Here is a 22,894-nt window from a genome sequence, read left to right on the forward strand (position 1 = left end):
GTGGAGAGGGGAAAGGGAGCAGCTTCCTCTGGCACATGTGCCATAGATTCACCAACACAAGGTTATAGAAATGCTTACCCACGTATCTCACTGAACGGTAGTATAGGGCAAATTACTTAACTTTCCAGGACTCAGTTTCCTCTCAAAAATGAGAGGAATTGAGTTAGAAGATCCCTTCATGTTCCTTTCAGTTTGAAATCTAGGATCTTAATACAAGGTCACAGTATAAAAAAAATATATTTCTTTGTAGGTCTTATGCCTGATCTTCAAATAACAACCACTAGTCAGTCAGTCAGTGAACAAACTTCATCAAATGCTTGCTGTGTGCCAGATACTGTGCCAAGTGCTGGCGATATTAAAAAAAAAAAGTAAAAGCATGGTCCCTGATCTCAAGGAACTCATATTTTAATGCGAAAGATAACATACAGACAATAATGCATATAAGAAATATGTATGCGTGTATATATATTACAGGTAATATATATATACATACATATATATACTCCTACAGATGTAATATTAGATAAAAGACACTAAAAATTGCAAGGTGTGGGGACTGATAAAGACTTGTTGCAGAAGGTGGAATTTAAGTTGAGTCCTGAAGGAAGACAAAGTAGCTAGGAGGCAACGTTGAGGAAGGAAAGTATTCTGAGCATGGGGGACAAGTCACTTGAAAAGATTTGGGAGATCAAGTGTTATATACAAGAATTGCAAATGTTCTATGCAAAGCCACTGTATCCGGATCAAAAAACACATGAAAAAGATTCAAGTTAAAGAAGACTGGAAAAGTAGATGGTACCTATATACAAGGACCACCTGACCTGGAGCTTTTTCAGACTTACATCAGCAGAAGTGAGAAAAAGAGAAAGGCTCTTCTGTAACGAGAATAAGGGAATTCAGAGTGGCCACTTGACCTCTCTGAGGCTCAGTTTTCCAGTCAATTGATTAATTTTCTCCAAATAATATTAGCATTAGCCTTATTAGAAAGAATCTCTAAGTTTACACAAAATATACCCAATTTGGATCAAGGTTTAAAGAAATGTAAATACCTAAGTAGAATGAGGTGCCTTCTTTCACCATGCAAAGGAATTAAGAAACTAAAACTGGAAAGGAAAGTTAGAGATCATTTAAAGGAATCTTCCCATCTTACAAGTAAGAAAGCTAAGACCCGAGGTCATCTAGCTAATTTGCCACAGATATTTCTATTGTTATTCTTCAGAATGTTTAGACACATTTTATTTTTATATCTTCATATCCATATACATGCACATATATATGCATCCATATGTATATACACATGTGTGCATCTATGCATGTGCATGTATACAGATAGATACATATACATATATTACACATGTATATATTTATACCCAAACATAGATGTGTATATCTGTGTGTATATTTTAAAAAAGCTTCTCTCTTTCTTATCTAGAAAGCTATTCTCTATCCAAAGAATGAGGGGAAAATTTAACCAAAATAACCAAATAACAACCAAGTTTGACCATATAAATCAGTTTCATATCTATCATCCATACCACTCTCTGTGCCTCACTCTCCTCCCTGACACCTATTCAAAGAAGAAAGAGAGGTATATTTTCTCATCTTTAGGAACAAATTTAAACATTATTGTAATTACAGCATTTAAGGATTTTTAAAAATCTTTCATACATTGGTATAATTGTTATATGTCTTGAATTACAGCTTTTTCAAGCTCTAAGTATGTGTAAATCATTTATCCTTGAGCCTCTGTTTCCCTATTTGCAAAATTAGAGGAGTTGGACTCCATATGCAAGTCTCCTCATTTCATAGGCTCTGATTCCAGAAATCTGATAAAGGTTTGCCAACAATTCCTGGTTGGTCTTTGCCTTAGCCATGAGTCCTTGAGATATGTGCAAAGACCCAGTCAAAGCTGGTATGTTGTAAGAACCATAGGATCATATATTTGGAGTTGAGAAAGACTTTAATGAACATCTGATCTATTATTTTATAATGAGGAACTTCAAGCCTAGAGAGCTTGAATGATTTGACTAAAGTCTCATAGGTAGAAAGAAGAGCTTTGGTTTCAAACCCATCATGGGGAATTTGGATCTGGAAGATGGAAGAGAGAGAGAAAGAGAGAAAGAAAGAAGAAAGGAAGAAGGGAAGGAAGGGGAAGGAAGAAAGGAAAGAAGGAGAGAGGGAGAGAAAGAAGGAAGGAAGGAAATCATGAATGAACATTTGTTAAAGAGTGTAAGATTATTTTTTAATGTTTTTTTTTCCTAAAATACTTACTTTTAGTCATAGTATCAGTTCTAAGACAGAAGGGTAAGGACTAGGTAAAGAGGGGTAAGTGATTTGACCAAGGTCACAGAGCTAGGCAATATCTGAGGTCACATTTGAACCCAAGTCTTCCTGACTCCAGGCCAGGCCCTCTATCCATTATGCTACCTAGCTGCCTCTGGGAATAAGATTCCTGAGGGCAGGGGCTTTCACTTTTGACTTTGTACTTCAGCACTTGAGCTGGAATTATGCCATTTCCTGATGCATGATAAATACTTGGTGATCAGTTGATCAGTTGGTGGTATTGGAAGGCAGAGAATGAGAATACAACATATAAGCAAGTAAGAGAATACATAATGTATACAAAGTCGTGTTTGGCATCTGAGTCAAAAGGAAAGACTAGAGTGAGGCAAATCCTGTAGAAAGGAGATTCAGCATTTACTTGGGATTGTGGTCACCTACAAGAAACTTATTTCTGAGCTCCAAGGTCAGGAGGCTGGAAAAAGAAGCTTTGAGTTATAAGATCTCCTCTCATCTCAGTCACACTAGCGGATGCCTCCAAGCACTGTCCTCAATACCTTCCCCTCTCTATCCCTTATCTCAGTAGGATAAAAGTGCCTTTTTCAAAATCAAACCCATGTTAAGGCTGCTGAAGCTATGGATATGTTGTTTTGGTTGCCTGGGCAACTGGGAAATCAGAGTGATCTATTCCTCTGGAGAATGGAATCCAGAGAGGGGTGGAGAGGGATGGTCAAGGGGAGCTGGGTGTGGGAATCCATTGCTTCAGCTCTGAGACTTCCATAACCAATCCATCACCAGGTCCTGACATTTTTTTTCTTTCTACTCTTATCAATATATCTGTCCCTCTCCAACCCAAAGGCTCACGCATTCCTTCCTGGCTCTTTTAGCCATAGCTCTGCATCTCTTTGCCTGTGGCTACCCAGACTCTTAGCACTTTAAGTCCAGATCACCCCCATGCTGTCCTGCATAGGCTCATGATCCCAGCTCTCTCTGCTGCTCCCAATATAGTTTGAATCACATTCCTCAAGTATTGTTCTTACTGTGTCATTCATTGGCTCATGACCACATCTACTCTGCCTCCCTGTTGCCTTATTTTTTAAGAAGGCAGAACAAAACAAAAAACCAGACTTGTGATTTCATCAGTGTAATGAGCTCCTGATCATAATGCCAATTTCTTTGCAACATGCAGTTTGCCCAGAGCATTTGTTATAATATATATGTATAATGTAGAGTTGTTTTAGTCACGTCCTACTCTTGACGACCCTAACTGGGGTTTTCTTGGCAAAGATACTGAAATGGTTTGCCATTTCCTTCTCCTGCTCATTTTACAGATGAGAAACGGAGACAAACAGGTGAAGTGACTTGCCCAGGGTCACATTGGATTTGAACTCACGAAGATGAATTTTCCTGATTCCCAGCCAAGAGCTCCAATCACTGCACCAGCTGAGAAAGTCTCGAATAGCTTTTGAATTAAATTCTTATTCTTTGGCTTGGGCATCAGCCCAGTAGGTGACGATGAATTTACTGGGCATCCAATTTGATATCCTGTTGTTTTTGTATTTTACCAGGAGGGAAGGAGTAAGGAAACTGTGATCTATTATACTAGAAAGTTGGGTCTTTTGGTGGTGGTGGTTTTTTCCTGAAAATTATCTCAGCCCAGTCTGAAGGTTGGGAGAGATTATCCTACCCTAACCTCAAAGACTTTTGGGTTCCCTTTAACCTTCATTTTGTCACTGTCCTTTTAAAAACCTAACCCCAGGCAAGCAAGTTTATTATTGCCCAGAATTGGTAATGGGATCATACTCCCCTCCATCTTTTCTCGGGGGCTATTTTTTCACCAGTATCTGTCTCTCCCCTCCTTCAAAATTCTTCCTCCATGAAAACTTCCCTGATTAACTCCTGTTTCTTCCAGGCCCACCATTGCTTCCTGTCCCCTTGATGCCTGTACACACATACATTGTTTGTACAATCTTAACTGGGGTGTGGATTTGTTTCTTTGACATTTCAACAATGTACTTCAGCAAGCATGCATTAAACAAGTTGCTATACTGGGAACTGAGGATACAAAGAGAAAAATAAAGCAGTTCTTGCCACTTCAAACCTTGTCCTCCATCCCCTGTGGGATCTTCAATCTCTTGACCCCTCAGTTCTTTCCCAGGCCCCCTACCCCTGCCCTGATGACCCTTTCCTTCCTTCCCTGTCTTGACCACTTGGTGAATCAGCTAAACTTTATTACAGTCCTCTTCCTTCAAGACCTTTGCCCCCTTAGCCTATCACCTATCTTGATCCCTGAAGCTTCAGCCTTGAATCACTCCTATCATCTGCTACCATCACTCCTATGAATGAAGTTAGTGAAAACCATGAAATGGTCCTGACTGGTCCACTACAAATTTTTGTTTCATAATCTCAAGTGAGCTCCTATTGTATGTAGCAAGGCAATCCCTCTAGATATCCCTAATTGACTCACTACCCCAAGCACCACATTTTTTTCCAGAACTTTTTATCTCTCATCAAACTTCCCATGGCTTCCCCTCCCTGCAACAGGCTAGACAAGAACCTAATCTCAGGCTTCACTGATAAAATTGTAGCTGTTCCCTGAGAGCTCCCTCTTCCTTCTTCCTCCTTATCTCACATCATCCAGTTACCTTCTGCTATTCTCTCCATCGTCACCCCATCTCAACATGAATCAGAGGCCCTAGCCTTTAAAATAAACATGTGTTCATCTCCTCTTCTTCAGTAGATTGCCCACATGATCATCCCCACTTTCTCACTAATCAACTTCTCATCATCTATTGACTGCTTCCCTACTGCCTGAAAACACTCCAAAGTCTCCCTTAATCTTCAAAACCCATCAGGTGACTCATCCATCCCTGCTAGCTATCTTTTATGCCTCCTCCCCTTTTATGACTAAATTTCCCCTTTTTTAGTTGAAAATTTAATTTAATTAATTAATTCTGAATATTTTTCCATGGTTATAAGAATCATATTCTTTCCCTCCACTCCCCGCCCCCTCCTCTGTAACTAACTTGCAATTCCACTGGGTTTTACATATATCATTGATCAAGACTTATTGTTGCTAAATTTCTTGAGAAAAAAAGTTGTCTACACTCTGTGCCTCTATTTCCTTTCCTTTCTTTTCTGGCATTCTTTTCAGTCTGGCTACTAACCTCATCATTCGACTGAAATTACTTTCTCCAAAGTTACCACTGACCTCTTAAGTACCAAATCTGAAGGCTTTTACTCAGTTCCCTTCCTTCTTGAGGTCTCCTGAATCCTTTGCACTGTTGATCATCATCTTCTCCTGGATATCCTCTTTTCTTTGGGGTTTTGTGGCATCACTCTCTTCTGTTTTTGTTCCTGCCTGACAACTTCTTCTCAGTCTCCTTTGCTGGATCTTGATCTGGGTGTCTACCAAGGGTCTGTCCTGGGCCCTCTTCTCCATAGATGTCATTCTTCTTCATACTCTCATCAGCTCTCATGACTTCAATGATCACCTCCATGTTAGTTGCTCCCTTATCTGCTTGCTATCTGTAACTTGTACCCTGACTTCCAGCTTTACATCTCTAATTGCCTATTGGATAACTTGACTGGATCTCCTGTAGACATTAAACTCAACACACCCAAACCTAAACTCATTCTCTCCATTCCCCTCAATACCTCCCCTCTTCCAAGTACTGTCAAAGACACCACCATTATCTCAGTTACAAAGACTCAACTTAAGCACTTTGCATTTCCATTTTTAATTCAGTCTTGTCAATTCTACTTTTGTTCCATTTATCATCTACGCCCCTTTCTCTCTTCTGATATGGCTGCCTTTCTGGTGCAGGCCCTCATCACCTCTGCCTCGAATATTGCAGTATTCTACTGGTTTGACTTCCTGCTTCAAGTGATCTCCCTCACTCAGCTGCTAGACTGAGCTTCTTAAAACACATCTGACCATTTCACTTCCCTCCTCAATAAACTCCAGTCACCTCCTTATACTTGTCAGGAAGATCCCATCACATTGTACTAAGACCACCATGTGATGAAGTGTAGATTGACTATGGGTTAGACTAGATGGCCAATTCTTTGAGCCTGAAAATTCTGAGTTGGCCTTATATGGAATGACTGATCATTTCTTCCCAAGTCTTCCTTAATTAATATTTTGAAAGATCTATTATTTTATTAGTGTGGTGTGCTAATTGGCACAGTGGATAGACTGCTAGACCTAGAGTCAGGAAGACTTGAGTTCAAATCCAGCCTTAGACAATAATTGTGTGACCCTGGACAAATCACTTTGCCTCAATTTAACCATTTATAAAATGAGCTGGAGAAGGAAATGTCAAACTATCACAATATCTTTGCTAAGATAACCCTGAAAGGGGGTCTCAAAGAGTTGGATACAACTGAAAAATGACTAAATAACAACTTAGCACACCAATTCATTTACACACACACACACACACACACACACACATACCTCTATCAGATCTCATGAGTTGTCATGAACAAATTACCTGTTAGCCAGTCTTCTGACATTCATTATTATGATAACCTGCTGGGTTGGTCTTTGGGTGACAAGCATATAACATGACACCATGACTGTCCTCATAACATTTATGGAGTAGTAGGACTAACAAAGCTTACAATCCATTTCCTTAGACTTCTATAACTCTGGATCATCTTCTAACTATGATAAACCACTCAAGTATGACTTTCAAGGAAAACTTTCAATACTAAGGAGAAATTACTTTGGGTCCCCTTGATCTTTTTCAAGAAATGATGTCTGGAGATGTCATGAAACTCTAGAACCTGTAACCTGGTCCTTCATCCCTGTCCAGTGATTTTCCTCTCCATGCTTTCTTTCTGAGGATAAGGAACATTCCTGGACCATGATCATGATGGATCAGGACCTCCCTCCCTCCTTGGCCTTAACACCAGTGAGTCTTGCCTTAGTAGTAGCTTGCCTAGGGGTGGGGTGTCTCTACTCCTTAGGAACTCATGGCCTTGAGCCAAGAAGTTGTCATTCAATGAAGGAACACCACCTGCTATTTTTCAGGCTCAAGAAAAGCTTAGAAATTCACTTCTTATTCTCAAAAGGAAGAGGGAGCTATTTTCCTGAGGGATTCTTTGGTGTTTCTTAGAAAAGATCACAAAGACATAAACTGTTAAAAAATACAAATGCCTTCTATTTGTATAGCATATTTTCAAAGTACTTTATATACACTAGCTCATTCCATTAAACAAAAACTTATTAAGTACATATGTGATGCAATATAGTATAAAGGCTGGCAAGAGAACTGTGGAGTGAGGAAGATCTGGGTTCAAAAATTGCCTTTGGTGCATACTGGTTTATGACCCACTGTCTAGAAGTATATTAGAACACTATCTGCTATTATAGTATCAGAGCAACAACAATACAACAATCCAGGACAATTCTGAGGGGCTTTTGACAAAGGATGTTTTCCACCTCCAGGGAAAGAACTTTTGGAGTCAAAATGCAGATGAAAGCATACGACTTTTCCCTTGTTTATTTGGGGTTTTGTTTGGGGGTTTTGGTCTTATATGATTATTCTCTTACAAAAATGAACAATATGGAAATATGTTTTGTATGACTATACATGTAAAACCCAGATCAAATTGCTTCCAGTTCCAAAAGGGGAAAAGAAAAGGAGGAAGACAATTTGGATCATATAACTTCGGAACACTTATGTGGAAATTTATTATTATATGTAATTGGTAAAAAATTATTTATAATAAAAAATATACAGTAGCAGAGTAGGTGCTAATCAGCATGAATGGAGGGATTTTCCTCACCACGAATTCCCTACAAGAATGAAATCATAGGTCTGGATCACCACCATGACCACCCCATTCCTGCCTAGTTATCTAGTTTAAAAAAACTTTATATCTATTTATAATTTTATATATATAATTATACATACATGAAATTTATATATATATACATATATATGTGCATATGCCGCACACACATGCACTTATACACACATCCATGCACTTTGTTAAACACTGACAACATAAAGAAAAAAAGAAAAGTATTTTTCCCCTCCAGGGGATTTTAGGGGTATTTGGAAGTATACAAGTAAGTGATACAGGGTATAGTAGAATGTGATAAAGAATGATCCTCATGACCAGGCTCTCTGCATTTCATAGACAAGGAAACTGAGGTTCAGTTGGTAATTACTCTGTTCAAATATACACAAGTCTTTGAGCAGAGCTTAAACTTAATCCCATGCCTCTTGCTTCCAAGTCAAGTGTCCCTTGTCCCAGATCACAAGGCAATCTCCTACAGACTGACTCCTGGTCTGCTTCAAACAAAACTGTTTACCCTGGAAAGAGAAATCTCTTAGTGGCTTGAGCTCTACAAAGATAGAGTGGAGCAGGTGGAAGAGTCCTCCCTGCATGAATCCTGGGTCAACTTAGCATATATATTTTAACTTCCATATAGACTCCCATTGAAACCAGGGAGAAGGAAAGGAGATGGTGAGGAACCTGACCTAGAGGTGTTTAGGTCCATTTTCATCAGCAGGATTATTGGTTTCCAGTTAATGGATCCATCTTGCCATCTCTTCCCACCCAATTCTGTCTGTGTTGCAGGATTGCTCAGAAGCAGTGTTGTATCTCCTACTTGAAAGAAAACAGCTGTGTTGCTGGGATGGTTGGTGCCAAGGAAGGTGAAGCCTGTGGCCCTGAGGAGAATGACACCTGTGGAATCTCCCTGTACAAGGCAAGGCCCAGCAGTTTTTTGGCTCTTCTCTCACAAGTTATTCTCATTCCAATTCTACTTTGCTGGCTTAGGTTCCTTTCCTTCAGATGTGTGGGAAGGTGGGTTGGTGGGTGGATGGATGAATGGATGAAAGAAAAAAGCACTGTCAGAAGTGCTAGGTGTACAGAGTCAACCTTCTAATAGAAGAAGACAACAAATATGAGAGTGGTGTTCAAAGAAGGGTGTTTCAGTCTCAGAAGTCACAAGGAGGGGGAATGGATGACAGCAGGATAAAAAATGGCCAAGGTGAAGAAGCGTGGACCTAGATCAAGAATTAAATCTGAGTGTAAAGTTCAATGGGGTTGATAGGAATAGAAACCAGAAAAGTAATGATTCCTAGGAAGCTGGGGTGAACCAAGACAAAGACTCAAAACCTAGACAAGTTCATGGATGAGAAGGTAAAGATGTCCTTTCATGGTTGGACTTTGGACCTTTTTGACTGGATAGAAGGGGGTATAGAGAGGACTATAATCCGTAAACAGAAAAGAATTATGGGACCCTAGTGATTCAGAGTATGAGAATATTATCATACTGAGGCAGAGGGAAATTTGGTTGTTGTTGTTGGGGGTGGGGATAGGGAAGTTGCACGTCTGTCTCCCTGATTGCCTGATATGGCATGTAGGAAAGTAAAAATGGTGCTAAAACAATGAAAATGGGAAGAACAAGTAAATATGCATAGAAGCAATCTGTGCTGAAAGAGACAATTGAAAAAAAAATTTAGTCCCTTCCCTTCTACCTTAGAAGAAATACTGTGTAGTGGTTTTAAGGCAGAAGAGTGGCAAGAGCTAAACAATGAGAGTTAAGCAACTTGCCTAGGGTCACACATTGAGAAAGTCACACATCTGAGGCCAAATTTGAACCCAGGACCTTCAACCTTTAGACCTGGCTCTCAATTGGCTAAGCTGCCCAGCTGCCCCCTGGAAGAGACAATCTTGAAAATATTAAGGAGATAATTTTCAAGATATCTGAAGAAGATGATAACAAACTACTTGAAAAATCCATAGAGAGTAATTATTATTAAAAAGGGATAAAAGAGAAGACATTCATAACTCCTGATCTCTACAGCTGTGGTCTTGTTTTGTAACATCTTTGCAAGAATGATTCCCATATGTATCAAAACTATCTTTGATGAAAAGAAGAGAAGGGAAAGGCTTTCTCCATTTTTTTGCTTCAGATGACAATTGACTAAGGTTCTCACAGGATACAGGATCCTGCTGGGCTTGTTTGTTTTTAGATTACTATATTTTTTCCTTGCTTTTTGATTACCCCTGCGTCCCACCCCCACCCCAAAAGCATTTGACTCAATACAGAAAAATGTGACCGTAACGACTGTCTTCTGGCAAGGTGTGTCCTCTGCATGTTGAGATCACTGAACAATTCTTGAGAGATAACCACAAGATCAATTTGAATTTGTCCAAGATCTTCTTTATCACTGTTAGTTGGAACATAAAACAGGGAGATATATGCTTGCCAAAGATGTTTGCTGCTGCCATTGGGGGTTTCTAGGCTAGTGTTCAAATGGAAGAAAGGTTCCTGATAGATTTTCCAAATGTTCCTAGCTCGTACCTCTAAGGATTGTGCAGATCAGAATAAGATATTTGTAAAGTGCTTAGCACAGAACCTGGCACATAGTAGGTGCTCAGTAAAAACCATTCCCTTTGCCTTTTCTTCTCCCTACTCCCAGATGACATTGTATTGGTTGTATCAAACCTTGAATTCACAGCTGTTCAAAGGTGACCAAATGGATTTTTAAAAATCTTGTTGTTGAGACTACTGTATGTAGTTGTTTTTTGGCCTATTAAGTTCAACTTCATTTAATTTAATATTTATTAAATAGTTCATATGCTCCAGGTGCTATGCTAGATATAATGAGAGATAGAATGAAGCCGTCTGTCTTCAAGTAGCTTATGTTCTATGGGGGGAATGGAATACCATATATACACATAAATACAAAATATATACAGGGGAATACAAAGTAATCTTTAAAAGGAAAGAACACTAGCACTTGCCATGGGATGAGGCAGGAAGGGTCTTATGCAGAAGGTGGCACCTGATCATGCATTGAAGGGAAGTAGGGATTCTACAAGGCAGAGGTGAAGAGTGAGTGGGAGGAAGTGCTTCTATTGGACTGCTGGGCAGAGGGGTAAGTGATGAGGGAAATGTCCTCGTGAGCAGCCTCCTCTGGCACAGGTAACATAGGTTCGTCAACACAGGCCTAGAGGGATTCCTGTTATCAGAAAAAAAAGACACATAAGATGCTTCTGGCTGGAAAGATCCAGGCTGAGAGAAGGATGATCAGAGTCTAAAAGGGAGTAGAGAAGGAGAGCCTGTGACTCTTCCTGCATCCTCATATATAATACCTCTAAGAGAACTCCTTGAAGGTCAGAAAAGTTAAGTTTAATAAGTAGAAAATTTATAGAGCTTGAAACCTTTAGGAGAGAGATGGGTCAAAAATAGAAGTAGTTTTCCAAAAGGCTCTGATAAACTCACTGATGCCAGACCCATAAGAAGCTCTAAAAGGAAACCAGGATATGCAGGAATGTTGTTAGCCTAAGAGGGTGTCAGCCACATCTGCCTGCAACCCAGTGTATAAAACATGCCCTGTTGGAGACAGAACCAAGGGTGAGAGAGACTCTAGGGCTGACCCAGTATGTAGTATCTTTCAAAAGTCATAAATTATCATAGAATGTTAGAGTGAATAGAGGCCATAGGGATATAGTCCAGACCCCTCTGTTTGATGACAAGAAAGGTAGACTCTAGAATGGGAAAGTGAGTTAGAACCGTAGAATGTGAGAACTGGAAGGACCCTTAGTCATCGGCTGCTCCAGTCCCAGAGAAACTGAAGCCCAGACAAAGAAATAGATTCACCCAAGCTTTTACAGATCATAAAAAAAGAAGGACTTGAACCTCACATCTCACCAGCCCTTTGGTAGTCTTCTTTCTGTTTCCATCTGTTCTTCTTTTAAGGTTTGTGTGCTAGATGCCAAATACAATGCACTGCCATTTTATTAGACACCAGTAGCAAAGATAAATCTGTTTTTACACTTCCCGTATCATCCTGCCCTTCCCTGTTTTTTTTTCTTATGCCTCCTCTATTTTTTTTTACTCCATAATTCTCTATGTACCATATCTTCTTTGCTTCCAATGTCCCTAATGGTGGACAACAGCAGATGGGGAAGGTACCCACATCCTGATGCTCTGTGGTCTTCTCCTTTTGCAGCAATGCTGTGACTGCTGTGTCCTGGGTCTGAGAGTCAAGAATGAGGGGCAGATGTGTGAGTCCAACCCAAATCTGGGTTATCCCTGCAACCATGTGATGCTGTCTTGCTGTGAAGGGGAGGACCATCTCATTGTGCCTGAGGTCCGGAAGCCCCCTGAGCCTTTGCCCACAGTAACACCAGAGAAAGGTAGGTGCTATCGTATGCCTAATACCCCTGGGCAAATGTATCTTGGCTCTTGTAATCAATACTGGTATGGGAAATCAAAAATTTCCAAGGTCAAGAAAGAAGGCGCTTTATACAATCTTTTGGAGAGATTTCAAGCCGACTGCTGTCCTTCTACTCATACAGTAGAAATCATCCTGCCCTCTCCTCTTCTTTGGTAAACTTACCTACCCTCCAAGCTTCAGCTATCAGCTTTGTGTCTATGAGGACCAAATCTGAATTGCCAGCCCTGATCTTTTCCCCCAAACTCCATTTCCTTTCTTTCTAATTATTTGATGGCTATTGTCATCTGCAGGTCTTGCTGGTGCCCCAAAGTCAACCTATCTATGATAAATCCTATTACTTTCCCATGAAAACCACTCCTCTCTCCTAGCCAAGAGAGGCCACCTTCAGCCAAGGCTGTGAACCTTGGAGTGACTGTCGTCTCTTTTCTCCTTTGCCACACCTCACTCTATCTACACTCATCACTACAGACCAGTTCTACCTTGTCAGTATCTCCAGTCTAGCCCCATCATCATCATAATAGCTCACATTTATATAGTGTTTATAATTTTTTTAGTTTTGAAAAAATATAATTTGAAAATTGAAATGTTGAAATTTCAATTTCAAATTTCAATTGAAAAAATTTGAAAAGTTTTGAAAGAAATTATAAATATACAAAATCTTTATATATTTAACCTCTGCAACATGGTAAAGTAATAAAAAAAAGTGTTTCCCCTTTTCCCATTCACCATGTACAATTTCTCTGGGAATGTTTGTTTCACATAGTTGGTTTATAAGATAAATATATCATTCTTCTCTCTCATAGATTATAAATATTATCTCATTTTGTTAATCATTCAATAAGAATTTTAAGTGCCTTCTGTGTGCGAGGCACTATTGCAGGTGCTGGAGAAACAAGTGTAAAGAATTAAACAATCGCTACCCACAAGGATCTTACACTCAAATGGAGGGAGATGAGTAAATATAAAAATATATTTAGCATAAAGATACTAAGTGGCATAGTACTTAGAGCATTGGACTTGGAATCAGAAAGACCTGAATTCAGATCCCACCCCAGATGCTAACTATTTTTGTGACCATGGCAAATCAATAACTTTTCTCAACCTCATCTGTAAAATAATAGCACTGACTTCCCAGAGTTGGGAGAAGAGATGATACAATATTTGTAAAGTGTTTTGCAAACCTTGAAGCTCTCTGTACATGCTGAGTTATTTGTTATTAAATATAAATACAGACAGTTATTAAATACTCTAACCCTATCTCTTCTTTCCATTCCCATTTCAAGCACCACCATTCAAGATCTGATTACTTCTGAGCCAGGCTCCCCCTGGGCTTCTCTTCCACATCTAGCTCCCACCTACCCATTTTTTGCAAATGCCCATTGCCAGAGTGATCTTCCTAACTGAATGAAATGACTTATATAGAACACTTTGAAAACTCAAAAGCACTTTAGAAATGCGAGCGATGCTTATTATCCACAGTTCAGTCCAGGTCACTCTCTGACTCAGAAATTATCCTTGGTTTCAATTATATAGAAATGTGTTAATCACCTACTATATGCAGGGGAGGCTTTCCTCTATTATGATGAGCCATTACTGAAGCGAATTCCAATTCCTCTCTCTGACATTGAATGTCCTCTTTTGCCTGGCTTTATCCTACTTAATCTTATACTACTCTCCTTCATACACGCAAAAGATCAGCTATCTAGAGCTAGACGGTACCTGAAAGACAATTATAATAACAACAATAATAGTAGCTTACATTTATATGGTACATACTATATGCCAGGCACTATGCAAAGTAGTCTACATATTATCTCATTTTGTCCTCACAACAACCCTGTGAAGCAGATACTATTATTAAACCCATTTAACAGATAAAGAAACTGAGGCAGACAGTGATTTGCCTAAGGTCACACAGCTAATAAATATCTGAGGAGAGATTTGAACTTAGATCTTCTTGACTCTAGGCTCAGTGTACTGTCTACCTGCTTCCACAGCCATAAACCCAAGGCCATCAAGTCAAATGTCCTCTTTTTACATCTCAGGAAACTGAGGCCCAAGGCAATTAAGGTATTTTCTTAAGGTCATGCCAACAGAAGTAGACTTTTAATCCAGGTCCTTCATCTTCCCATAGATCATGACTCCCTTATAATCTATTTAATCTGTTTTACTCAATTTCCCCTCAATAATTTCCAAGTTCTCCATCTTCCAGCCTTTCTTCACTTCTACTTGCTGAATCCCTGTCTTTCAATGCCCACCTCAAATGCTAGTTCCTCCACAATCCTTCTAGTTCAGAGTATTCTCTTTTTCTCCTTTGTGCTAATATTTTCTAATGGACTTAATCACATTCTGTTTTGTGTTTATGTCTTATCTCCTCTATTAGATTGTAAGTTCATTGAAGGCAGAGCCTGTGTCCTATTCTTTTCTGATCCCCCCATTTCAGAATATAGTGCCTTACACATAGCGGGTTCTTAATAAATGCTTATGGAATGATAGGATCATAGATTGAGAGCTAGAAGGACCTTCTGAGGTCACTGATTCCTATCCCCTCATTTAACAGATGAGACTAAGGTCCAAAGAGGTTAAGTGACTTTCTTTTATCTGAGAGAGGCTGTATCCAGCTCTTCTTAACACCAAGTTCTGCCCTCTTTACACTATGCCACACTTCCTCTCAATTGACCCTTTGAATTGAATTTAAAATTGAACTAGCTTTCCTTGCTTAATTGTCTCAGATATGGATCATGACTATTCAGCCTTGCCATAAGACTGCCTTACCAGCAGCATTGGCACATTCTCATGGGGTCTTCTTTTCCCTAGTGGTTAGTTATTTCCTAAGAGTACATGAATCATGTTGGGAAACTTTGTCCATAGAGCAGTGATTCCTGAGCATTCTGGCTCTATTAATTGGCTACTTAGCCAGATCTGTACAAATCAGGGATAGCATCCCTTAGAGAGCCGTCAGGACAGGGAGAGGAGTGTTCTACCCATCAATCTATCCTAGACACCCAAACCTTTGACAGAACACTGGATAGAAAACATTGACTAGGATCACCCAAAGCTACCATATACTAAATGGTTGACCTAAAAAAGAGACGAAAGCTTCCCAAGGGCAGAATCCCAGGAGGAAGGGTACTCGGGTATCCTATGGCTCAGGAACATAACTAGACCTGGCACATATGTGTGGACCAGATAGCATAATGATAATGAAGTCTGGGCCACATTGAATATCTGGGAAGGAGAATTTTGGTTTTTGTTCAAATTTGGCTGTAGAAGTTGAATGTGTGTCCAACTACCCTCACAGGGGCATTTTCCATGGTGGAACTTGTTTCTCTCCCCCTATAGTTTCTTGGCAATGAAAGCAGCCTGAGTCATCTCTCCTAGATAAGAAGAGAGTCTTCTGATGCACATCTCCATTAGTCATACCTGAGCTCCTCCCCTGCACAGCTCTGAACAGGGCAGCTGGGATACCCACACACACCTGTGGGCTCGTGGCTGTTCTCCAAGCTATTTCTGAATGTAGATATTGAGTGCCCCATCTCAGACTCTGTTTGTTGTCTGGAGTCTAGATATCTTCGAAGCTTATGTTTGGGGAGAAACTGGCCTGGATTCAGTCTCTAATATCCTATCAGTACTGCAATCTTGGTTCTCATTTTCTCAACATCTATAGAACTGATTAGGGATCATCTACATGAAATAACTGACCTTCAGGGACTGTAAAAGTCACCCATAGACTGGCTTTGGATCATTGGTTCATACATAACAGATTAGATTCAGCAGCCAAGAAATCCAATTCCCTTCTTTTTCACTGAGATAGATGCAGAGAGCCCAACTGATTTGTCCAGTGTTGTAGATATGGAAAGACTGAGGCTCAGAATGTCTGAGTTATTCAGAATATAGAGAGGGTGATCTCTTCCCTACTGAGAGACATCTTGGCATGAAGAATCTTGTTTGCTGAGCTCAGGGGTCAGGACATGGGCTTTCTCATAGCCCAGCAGGCAGCATCTTCCTTTACCGAGGCCCCAAATGTTAATAAACTGATGACCACCCGTGAGCTTTCTGTCTTCATTCTCAGCTGAATCAATCATAGCATGTCAGAGCTAGACGGGGCCTTAGAGACCAATGACCTGGACTCCCTTACTTGACAGATTTGAATGTCAATGTCCCAAAGAACCAAGTGACTCAGCTGGTTAGAGCCTGAGTAGATATCACATCCCCTGATTCTCAGTATGGACTGCTCAACCCATTTTGTCCCTCTTCATCTGGGGGTCAGTGAAACTGTAACAGAATTTGCAGGCTCAGTTTAAACCCAACCCAGCCCTCTTCTATACTTAGATCTTTAGTTCCAACAGCAGATGCCAAGGATGGCTTTCAGTAAAATTGTGCCTTGGCAGAAACCAGGCAAATTATGGGAGACTCTAGAATGATGTCTACATTATCATAATTCATATTGATAGAGCACTTTAACATTTGCAAAGACCTTTTGTTACGACAACGAGTAGGGAGTGGAAATATTATCTCCATTTCACAATTGAAAAAACCGAGAGGCAGAGATGTTAAATGACTTGCCTATGGCCTCATAGCTAGTAAATAGTCAGAGATAGGATCCAAACAAATCTCCCGTCTCCAAAAGCAGTGCTCTTCCTGTTACCATATGCTACTTGTTTCTATGCTGGGAGAAGGCATGAAACATTAACACCATCTTCCCCCAGCCAAGCTGAACATCTGGATGAAAGGGAGCCTACTCAATGGGATGTTTTGCAATGGAAAAGTATCAAGATTTGTATGATTCTCCCCTCCCTTGGGGCTGGGGGTGTTCCTTCATTGCTTCAACATTTTCCTCTTCAGAATTCACCAAGCTGAGATGATCAGGACAAAAGCTGGAAGCCTCATGTAGGAATTTGTCTTAGCCAAAAAGCTGATAACACATAGCCAGGTCATTCATTCCCTTGCTTGCCCAGATGAGTGCGTGCTTGGGGTCCCGCCTACAGAGATGAGCCTTAGGAATGAGAACCAGGGTAGAGGCAGAGTTTCTGCATGTCCACAAGCGTTCACTGAGCTCTCACTACGTGTGAGGCTCTAGGCTGGAAACTGGAAACACTTTTCTTGCCTTCTGGGTGCTTGGATGGGATGAAGGCATCTCACATGGAAGAAAGGATCGCAAACTAGATGATTCAGATTTTATCAAGCCCCTTTGGCATGATTAGCTGGGAAATTAGAAGGCAGTGCCTTATATGAGAAAGAGGACTGGACAGAGAACCGTAGGAGCTGGGGCCTGGCTTAGTCACTAACTAGATGGTTGACCTCGAGGAAGTTATTTCATCTTTATGGGCCTCAGTCTCCTATACTGGAAAAATGTTGGACAATTTTTCAGGTCAAACTCGTATCTAATAGTCTATGTTCTAGGCCCCTTCTAGTTCTAAAATACTATATTCTAGGACCTCTTTTAGCTCTAACAGTCTATGTTCCAAAATCATTTGCATCTCTAACATTCTATATCCTTCTGGTTATAACATTCTATAAAATTCTTTCCTGGGGGGTGGTTGGGTGGCTCATTGTATTTATGAGAGCCAGGCCTAGGGATGGGAGGTCCTAGGTTCAAATCTGGCCTCAGACACTGCCTAGCTGTGTGACCCTGGGCAAGTCACTTGACCCCCATTGCCTAGTCCTTACCACTCTTCTGCCTTGGAGATGGAAGATAAGGGTTTAAAAAAAAAGAATCTTTCCAACTCTAATATTCTGTGTTCTAGGATTCCAGTTATAAGATTCTATCCTACTCTAAAATTCTGCATTTGAGGGTCCCTTTCATTCCTAATATTCTATTTTTCTCCCATTCTTTCCTGCTCTAACATTCTGTGTTCTAGGGTCCTTTCAGTCCTAACATTCTATGTTCTCACATTTTTTTCCTGTTCCAATATTCTGTGTTTTAGGAACCTTTTCACCTTTTCCCCCCAAATTCCTTCCCATATTTAACATTCTATACTCTAACTGCCCTCCCAGCTCTGACATTTTATGTTCCAAAATTTCTACCAATATAGATAGTTCATAGTTCTATAGTTCTCTGTTTCTACCACCTTCTCTGGGCATGGTTAATAATGAGCTACTGTGTTAAAACTTTATAGACTCATAGGATTTGGAGCTAGAAAGGATTAAAGACCACTGAGTCCAGCCTTCTTATTCTAAAGATAAGGAAACAGATCCCAAGAATCAAAGTCACTTGCCTGAATGGGACCTTGATGTCATCTCATCCAATCTCTTCATTTTACAATTGAGAAAACTGAGATGTGGTGAAATTTAGTGACTCACCAAATGTCAAATAGGTAGCAAATATCAGAAGAAGGATTTGACTTTGGGTTCTCTATCTCCAAATACTGTATTCTTTCCACTGGCTCCCACTATTTCCCAAGTGAGTAGTGATGTGAAGTTTTAAGTCCAAGTCTTCTGATGAATTGGAGAAGAAAATGGCCAACCACTCAAGAATCTTTGCCAAGAAAACCCAGGGGTCACGAAGAATCGGACGTGACTGAAACAACTGAATGGCTTTCAATGCCAAATGCTACCTCCCAAACTGATAAGGGCATAGCAGTAAGAGCTGGGAGGGACCTTATTTTACAGATGAAGATATTGGGGCACAGGGAGGCTACTTGCCTAAGGTTACAGTCAGTTAAGTACCATTTCTTTCAGGAAGAGAGTATAAACATATATATGTATATGTATTGGAAGATCTAAAATGAATACCCCAAAACTCCAAGTATTATTTTTCATAAGATTTAATGATAATAACTTGAAGCACAGGAAAGAATAGCCTCAGTAAAGGGAGAAAAAACCTTCCCAGACCGCACACCTGGGAGAGCGCGCAGAGCTCCAGAGAAGCCCCCAGGGTGGGGTTTTTAGCAAGTTTATATCCCAAAACATCAGGACACAACTTAAAAGGATGCTGGGTAAATGTAGTTCAGGTGTATCAAATTTCTATTTGCACAGTGTATATATATATAAATATATACAAAGAATATATATATGGTATACAAAAACTAGAGTTAAGAACAATGAAAGGGGCATGACAGTTGAATTAGTTCTCACCACTTATGTTTACTACCTATATGACTGGTCATAAAAACTGGAGTTGAGGACAATGAAAGGGGTATGGCACCTTTACTTAAGTTCCCTGTACCTCAGTTACCTCATCTGTAAAATGAAAGTGATGGACTAGATTTGAGATTTCTTTTAACTTTAGTTAATATTTATAGAGTGATTAAGGTTTACCAAGCACTTTATATGTGTTATTGCATTTGATCCTCACAATAACCTTGGGAAATAGGTGTTATTACCCTCATTGATGATGAAGAAACTGAGTCTGAGAGAAGTTAATGACTTTTCCAGGACCACTAAGCTAATAAGTATCTAAGACAGGATTCAAACTCAGATCTTCTTGATTTTAAGGCCAGTGCTCTATCCATTATCCTACCTGGCTGACATTGGATTTAGGGTCCCCAAAATCCTAGTTCTGGGTGGTTGTGGCATCTTGTTTTGTCTGAGATGAGAGATTCTAAGACTTTAGTAGTTGCTTATGAGAGATCATTGCCTCCTTCCCAAGAGGAAGACCCCAAAGCCAGACCACTTGATAAAGCCATCCCAGACCTAAGCAGAAACGTCCTAAGGAGATCCTGGGATTTATCACGGGGTTCCTGGGCCAGGACCCCAGCTGGGAGTCATTTCAGTCATACTAATCATGCTGGATCAGAACTCTTTGTAATCAGAGATTTCTCTCCTCATGGAGTTCTGGGGTAGAAATGTGAGCCAGAGCTGAGCGGGGCAGTCGTGCTTCTTCATGCCCAATAAATCAAGCTTGGAATGCATCCCACACGTCTTCAAAGCCCGCCCCGTGCACAGGGTCTCTTGCATTCCTCTGGCTCCTCTCCCTCATTATCCCTCCACGTGTTAGACACAAAAGCGCTCCTCATGGATTCCAGCTGGGAAATTCCAGCCTCGACTTCACCCTCAGGTTGACACCTGTTTCTGGAGTCTTGAGCTGTTCAGAGACTATTAGCGTGGCTTTCCACGGGGCAGGGTCTAAGTCTGAATGGGGAGGGTGTCCGAATGTGAGACAGAAAGGAAAGCCAGATAGGGCTCTCGTCCTCTCTCTGTGACTCCTGGCGTATGCCTTGGAAGTGGCCCAAGTAGGCTGCCTGAGTGCCCCCAGAGGATTGGCCCTTTGCCCAGAAGGGTTATAGTTTTAGAGCTGGTAGGGATATTGAGTCCCCTCCTCTCACAGTTGAAGAAACAGGATCAGTGAGGATGTGATTTGCACAGGGTCACCCAGCCCGTGTCTTGGGCAGGATCAGAAATATCTTTTTGACTCCAAGATGTCCAGGGCTGTTTGCATTAAAACACACTAGCTCTTGTTTCTCTGCTGGTTCAGTGCTTCTCTTCTTCTCAGCCTGACTTACACTCCAGCCTCATTACACAGTGATTGACCCTTGTCTGCCACCTATCTCACAAAGTTATTATGAGGAGAGCACTTTGTCCATTTATTTTGTGAAAAAAAAAACCTTACCTTCTTAGAAACAATACTAGTGATTCGAAGGCAGAAGAGCAGTAAAAGCTACACAACTGGGATTAAGTGACTTGTCCAGGGTCATGCAGCTAAGAAATGTCTGATGCTAGATTTGAACCCAGGATCTTCTATCCCTAAGCCAGGTACTCTATTCACTATGCTATCTCATGATATTACTTTATAAGCCTTGAAGTGACATAATAAATGTAATTGTCATAGAGTATGAGAATCAACATGATGCAGTGAATGGAGCATTGGCCTTGGTATCAGGAAATCACCAATCAACATGCATTTATTTATTTATTTGTTTGTTTGTTTATTACATTTAGATATAAAACCCTTACTTCCCATCCTAGAATCAATACTATTTATCAATTCTAAGACAGAAGAGCAGTACGGGCAAGGTAATGAGGGTTAAGTGACTGGCCCAGGGTCACACAGCAAGGAAGTGTCTGAGGCCAGATTTTAACCCAGGACCTTCTGCCTATAGGCCTGGCTCTCTTTAATTCACTGATCTACCCAGCTGCCCCCTCAATAAGCATTTATTAAGGCCCTGCTATGTTCTAGGCACCATGCTAAGTAGTTGGGGCTGCAAAGACAAGAAATAACAGTTCTTGCAGGAAAACCTAGGATCAAGGCTCATCTCTGACAGATACTGTTGTGTGACTCTGGGAAAGTCAAAATGTCCCAGTGTCCCAGGCAATTCTTTAAGGCCATTGACTTGTAGAGAAGGTCCAGCCTGGCATCATAAGATGAATTTCCTCACACCAATAAAGTCACAGGTTCTAATCAAAGATAATAACTTTTATAATATAAGCATTTATTATTATAGCGAGGCAGTGTACCATAGAGAAAGACAACTAGATGGCAAGGATGGAGTGGCAGGGGACAGAGACAGGCAATCCGGATTTGAGTCCTGGGTCTGCTTTTAAGATTTTTGAATTGAATATTAATTCATGAAATTATGAAATGGGATTGAAATGTCCAGGTCTTTGGGTTCTCATTAGCACAAGCCATGATGGCAGAGGAAAGTGAGACTTTAGTCTCACTTTAATGAGGCAGAGAGGATGTGGGGTCAGATAAGCACAGAAAGAACAGAGACAAGCAATGGAGAGGAGTACAGAGGCAGAGGGCATAAGAACAAGGGATAGGGTGGTAAAAGATGGCAGACAGTGATGGGAAGATGGGAAGAGGCACAGATAATTACCCATGTAATCATGGATTAGAATAAGAAGGACTCAACAGCACAGACTCAATGGAAATAGAAGAGCTACCTCATTGTTAGTGCCCTGTGGCAAGTCACTTCCACCCATTTACCTCAGTTTCCTCATCTGTAAAATAAGCTGGAGAAAGAAATGGCAAACCACTCTAGTATCTTTTCCAGGAAAACTCCCAATGTTCACACACCCTCAAGAGCTTACAAAGAGTTGGATAAGACCAAAACAAGTAAATAACAAATAATACAACAGAAAAGAGCAAAGGGTTGGAATCAGAGGACCTCTGTCACTTATTAAATATGTGACTGGATAAATCATTAACTTTTCTGGACCTCTGTTTTCCTCATCCTTAAAATGAAGGTATTGGACTAAGTTTCTTTTAGCCCTAAATCTGTGATCCTATGAGACCCTGAAATACTTTAAGATCTGTGATATCATTGGTTCTCTTCAATGATACAGATTGCATTTGTCCATTCCTGTCCCTGACTCTTGTCTATGCCCCTCCCATAAAATCACCACAGAAGTCCACCCAGTGTATTGGAGGCCCTCTTCCAATAGTCCTTGCCACAAGACCAACCCATCTTTGCTTCCTAAGACATATTTTCCTGGAAGCATCTTTAAATCCTATTTCT

General features: G+C 40.5%; 1 protein-coding gene across 5 annotated transcripts in view; it reads left to right on the forward strand.

Annotated features, from left to right (window-relative positions):
- The window catches only part of FBLN2 (fibulin 2), a 258,583-nt gene that overhangs the window by 184,865 nt on the left and 50,824 nt on the right, over nt 1-22,894 (forward strand). For all 5 annotated transcript variants that reach the window (XM_007500354.3, XM_056804787.1, XM_056804788.1 and 2 more), the window contains 2 exons: nt 8,878-9,007; nt 12,267-12,453. In XM_007500354.3, the coding sequence (XP_007500416.2) occupies nt 8,878-9,007; nt 12,267-12,453 (317 nt within the window). The remainder of the gene's footprint in view (nt 1-8,877; nt 9,008-12,266; nt 12,454-22,894) is intronic.

This window comes from Monodelphis domestica, chromosome 7 (assembly GCF_027887165.1).
Source record: "Monodelphis domestica isolate mMonDom1 chromosome 7, mMonDom1.pri, whole genome shotgun sequence".
NCBI classification, from domain to species: domain Eukaryota; kingdom Metazoa; phylum Chordata; class Mammalia; order Didelphimorphia; family Didelphidae; genus Monodelphis; species Monodelphis domestica.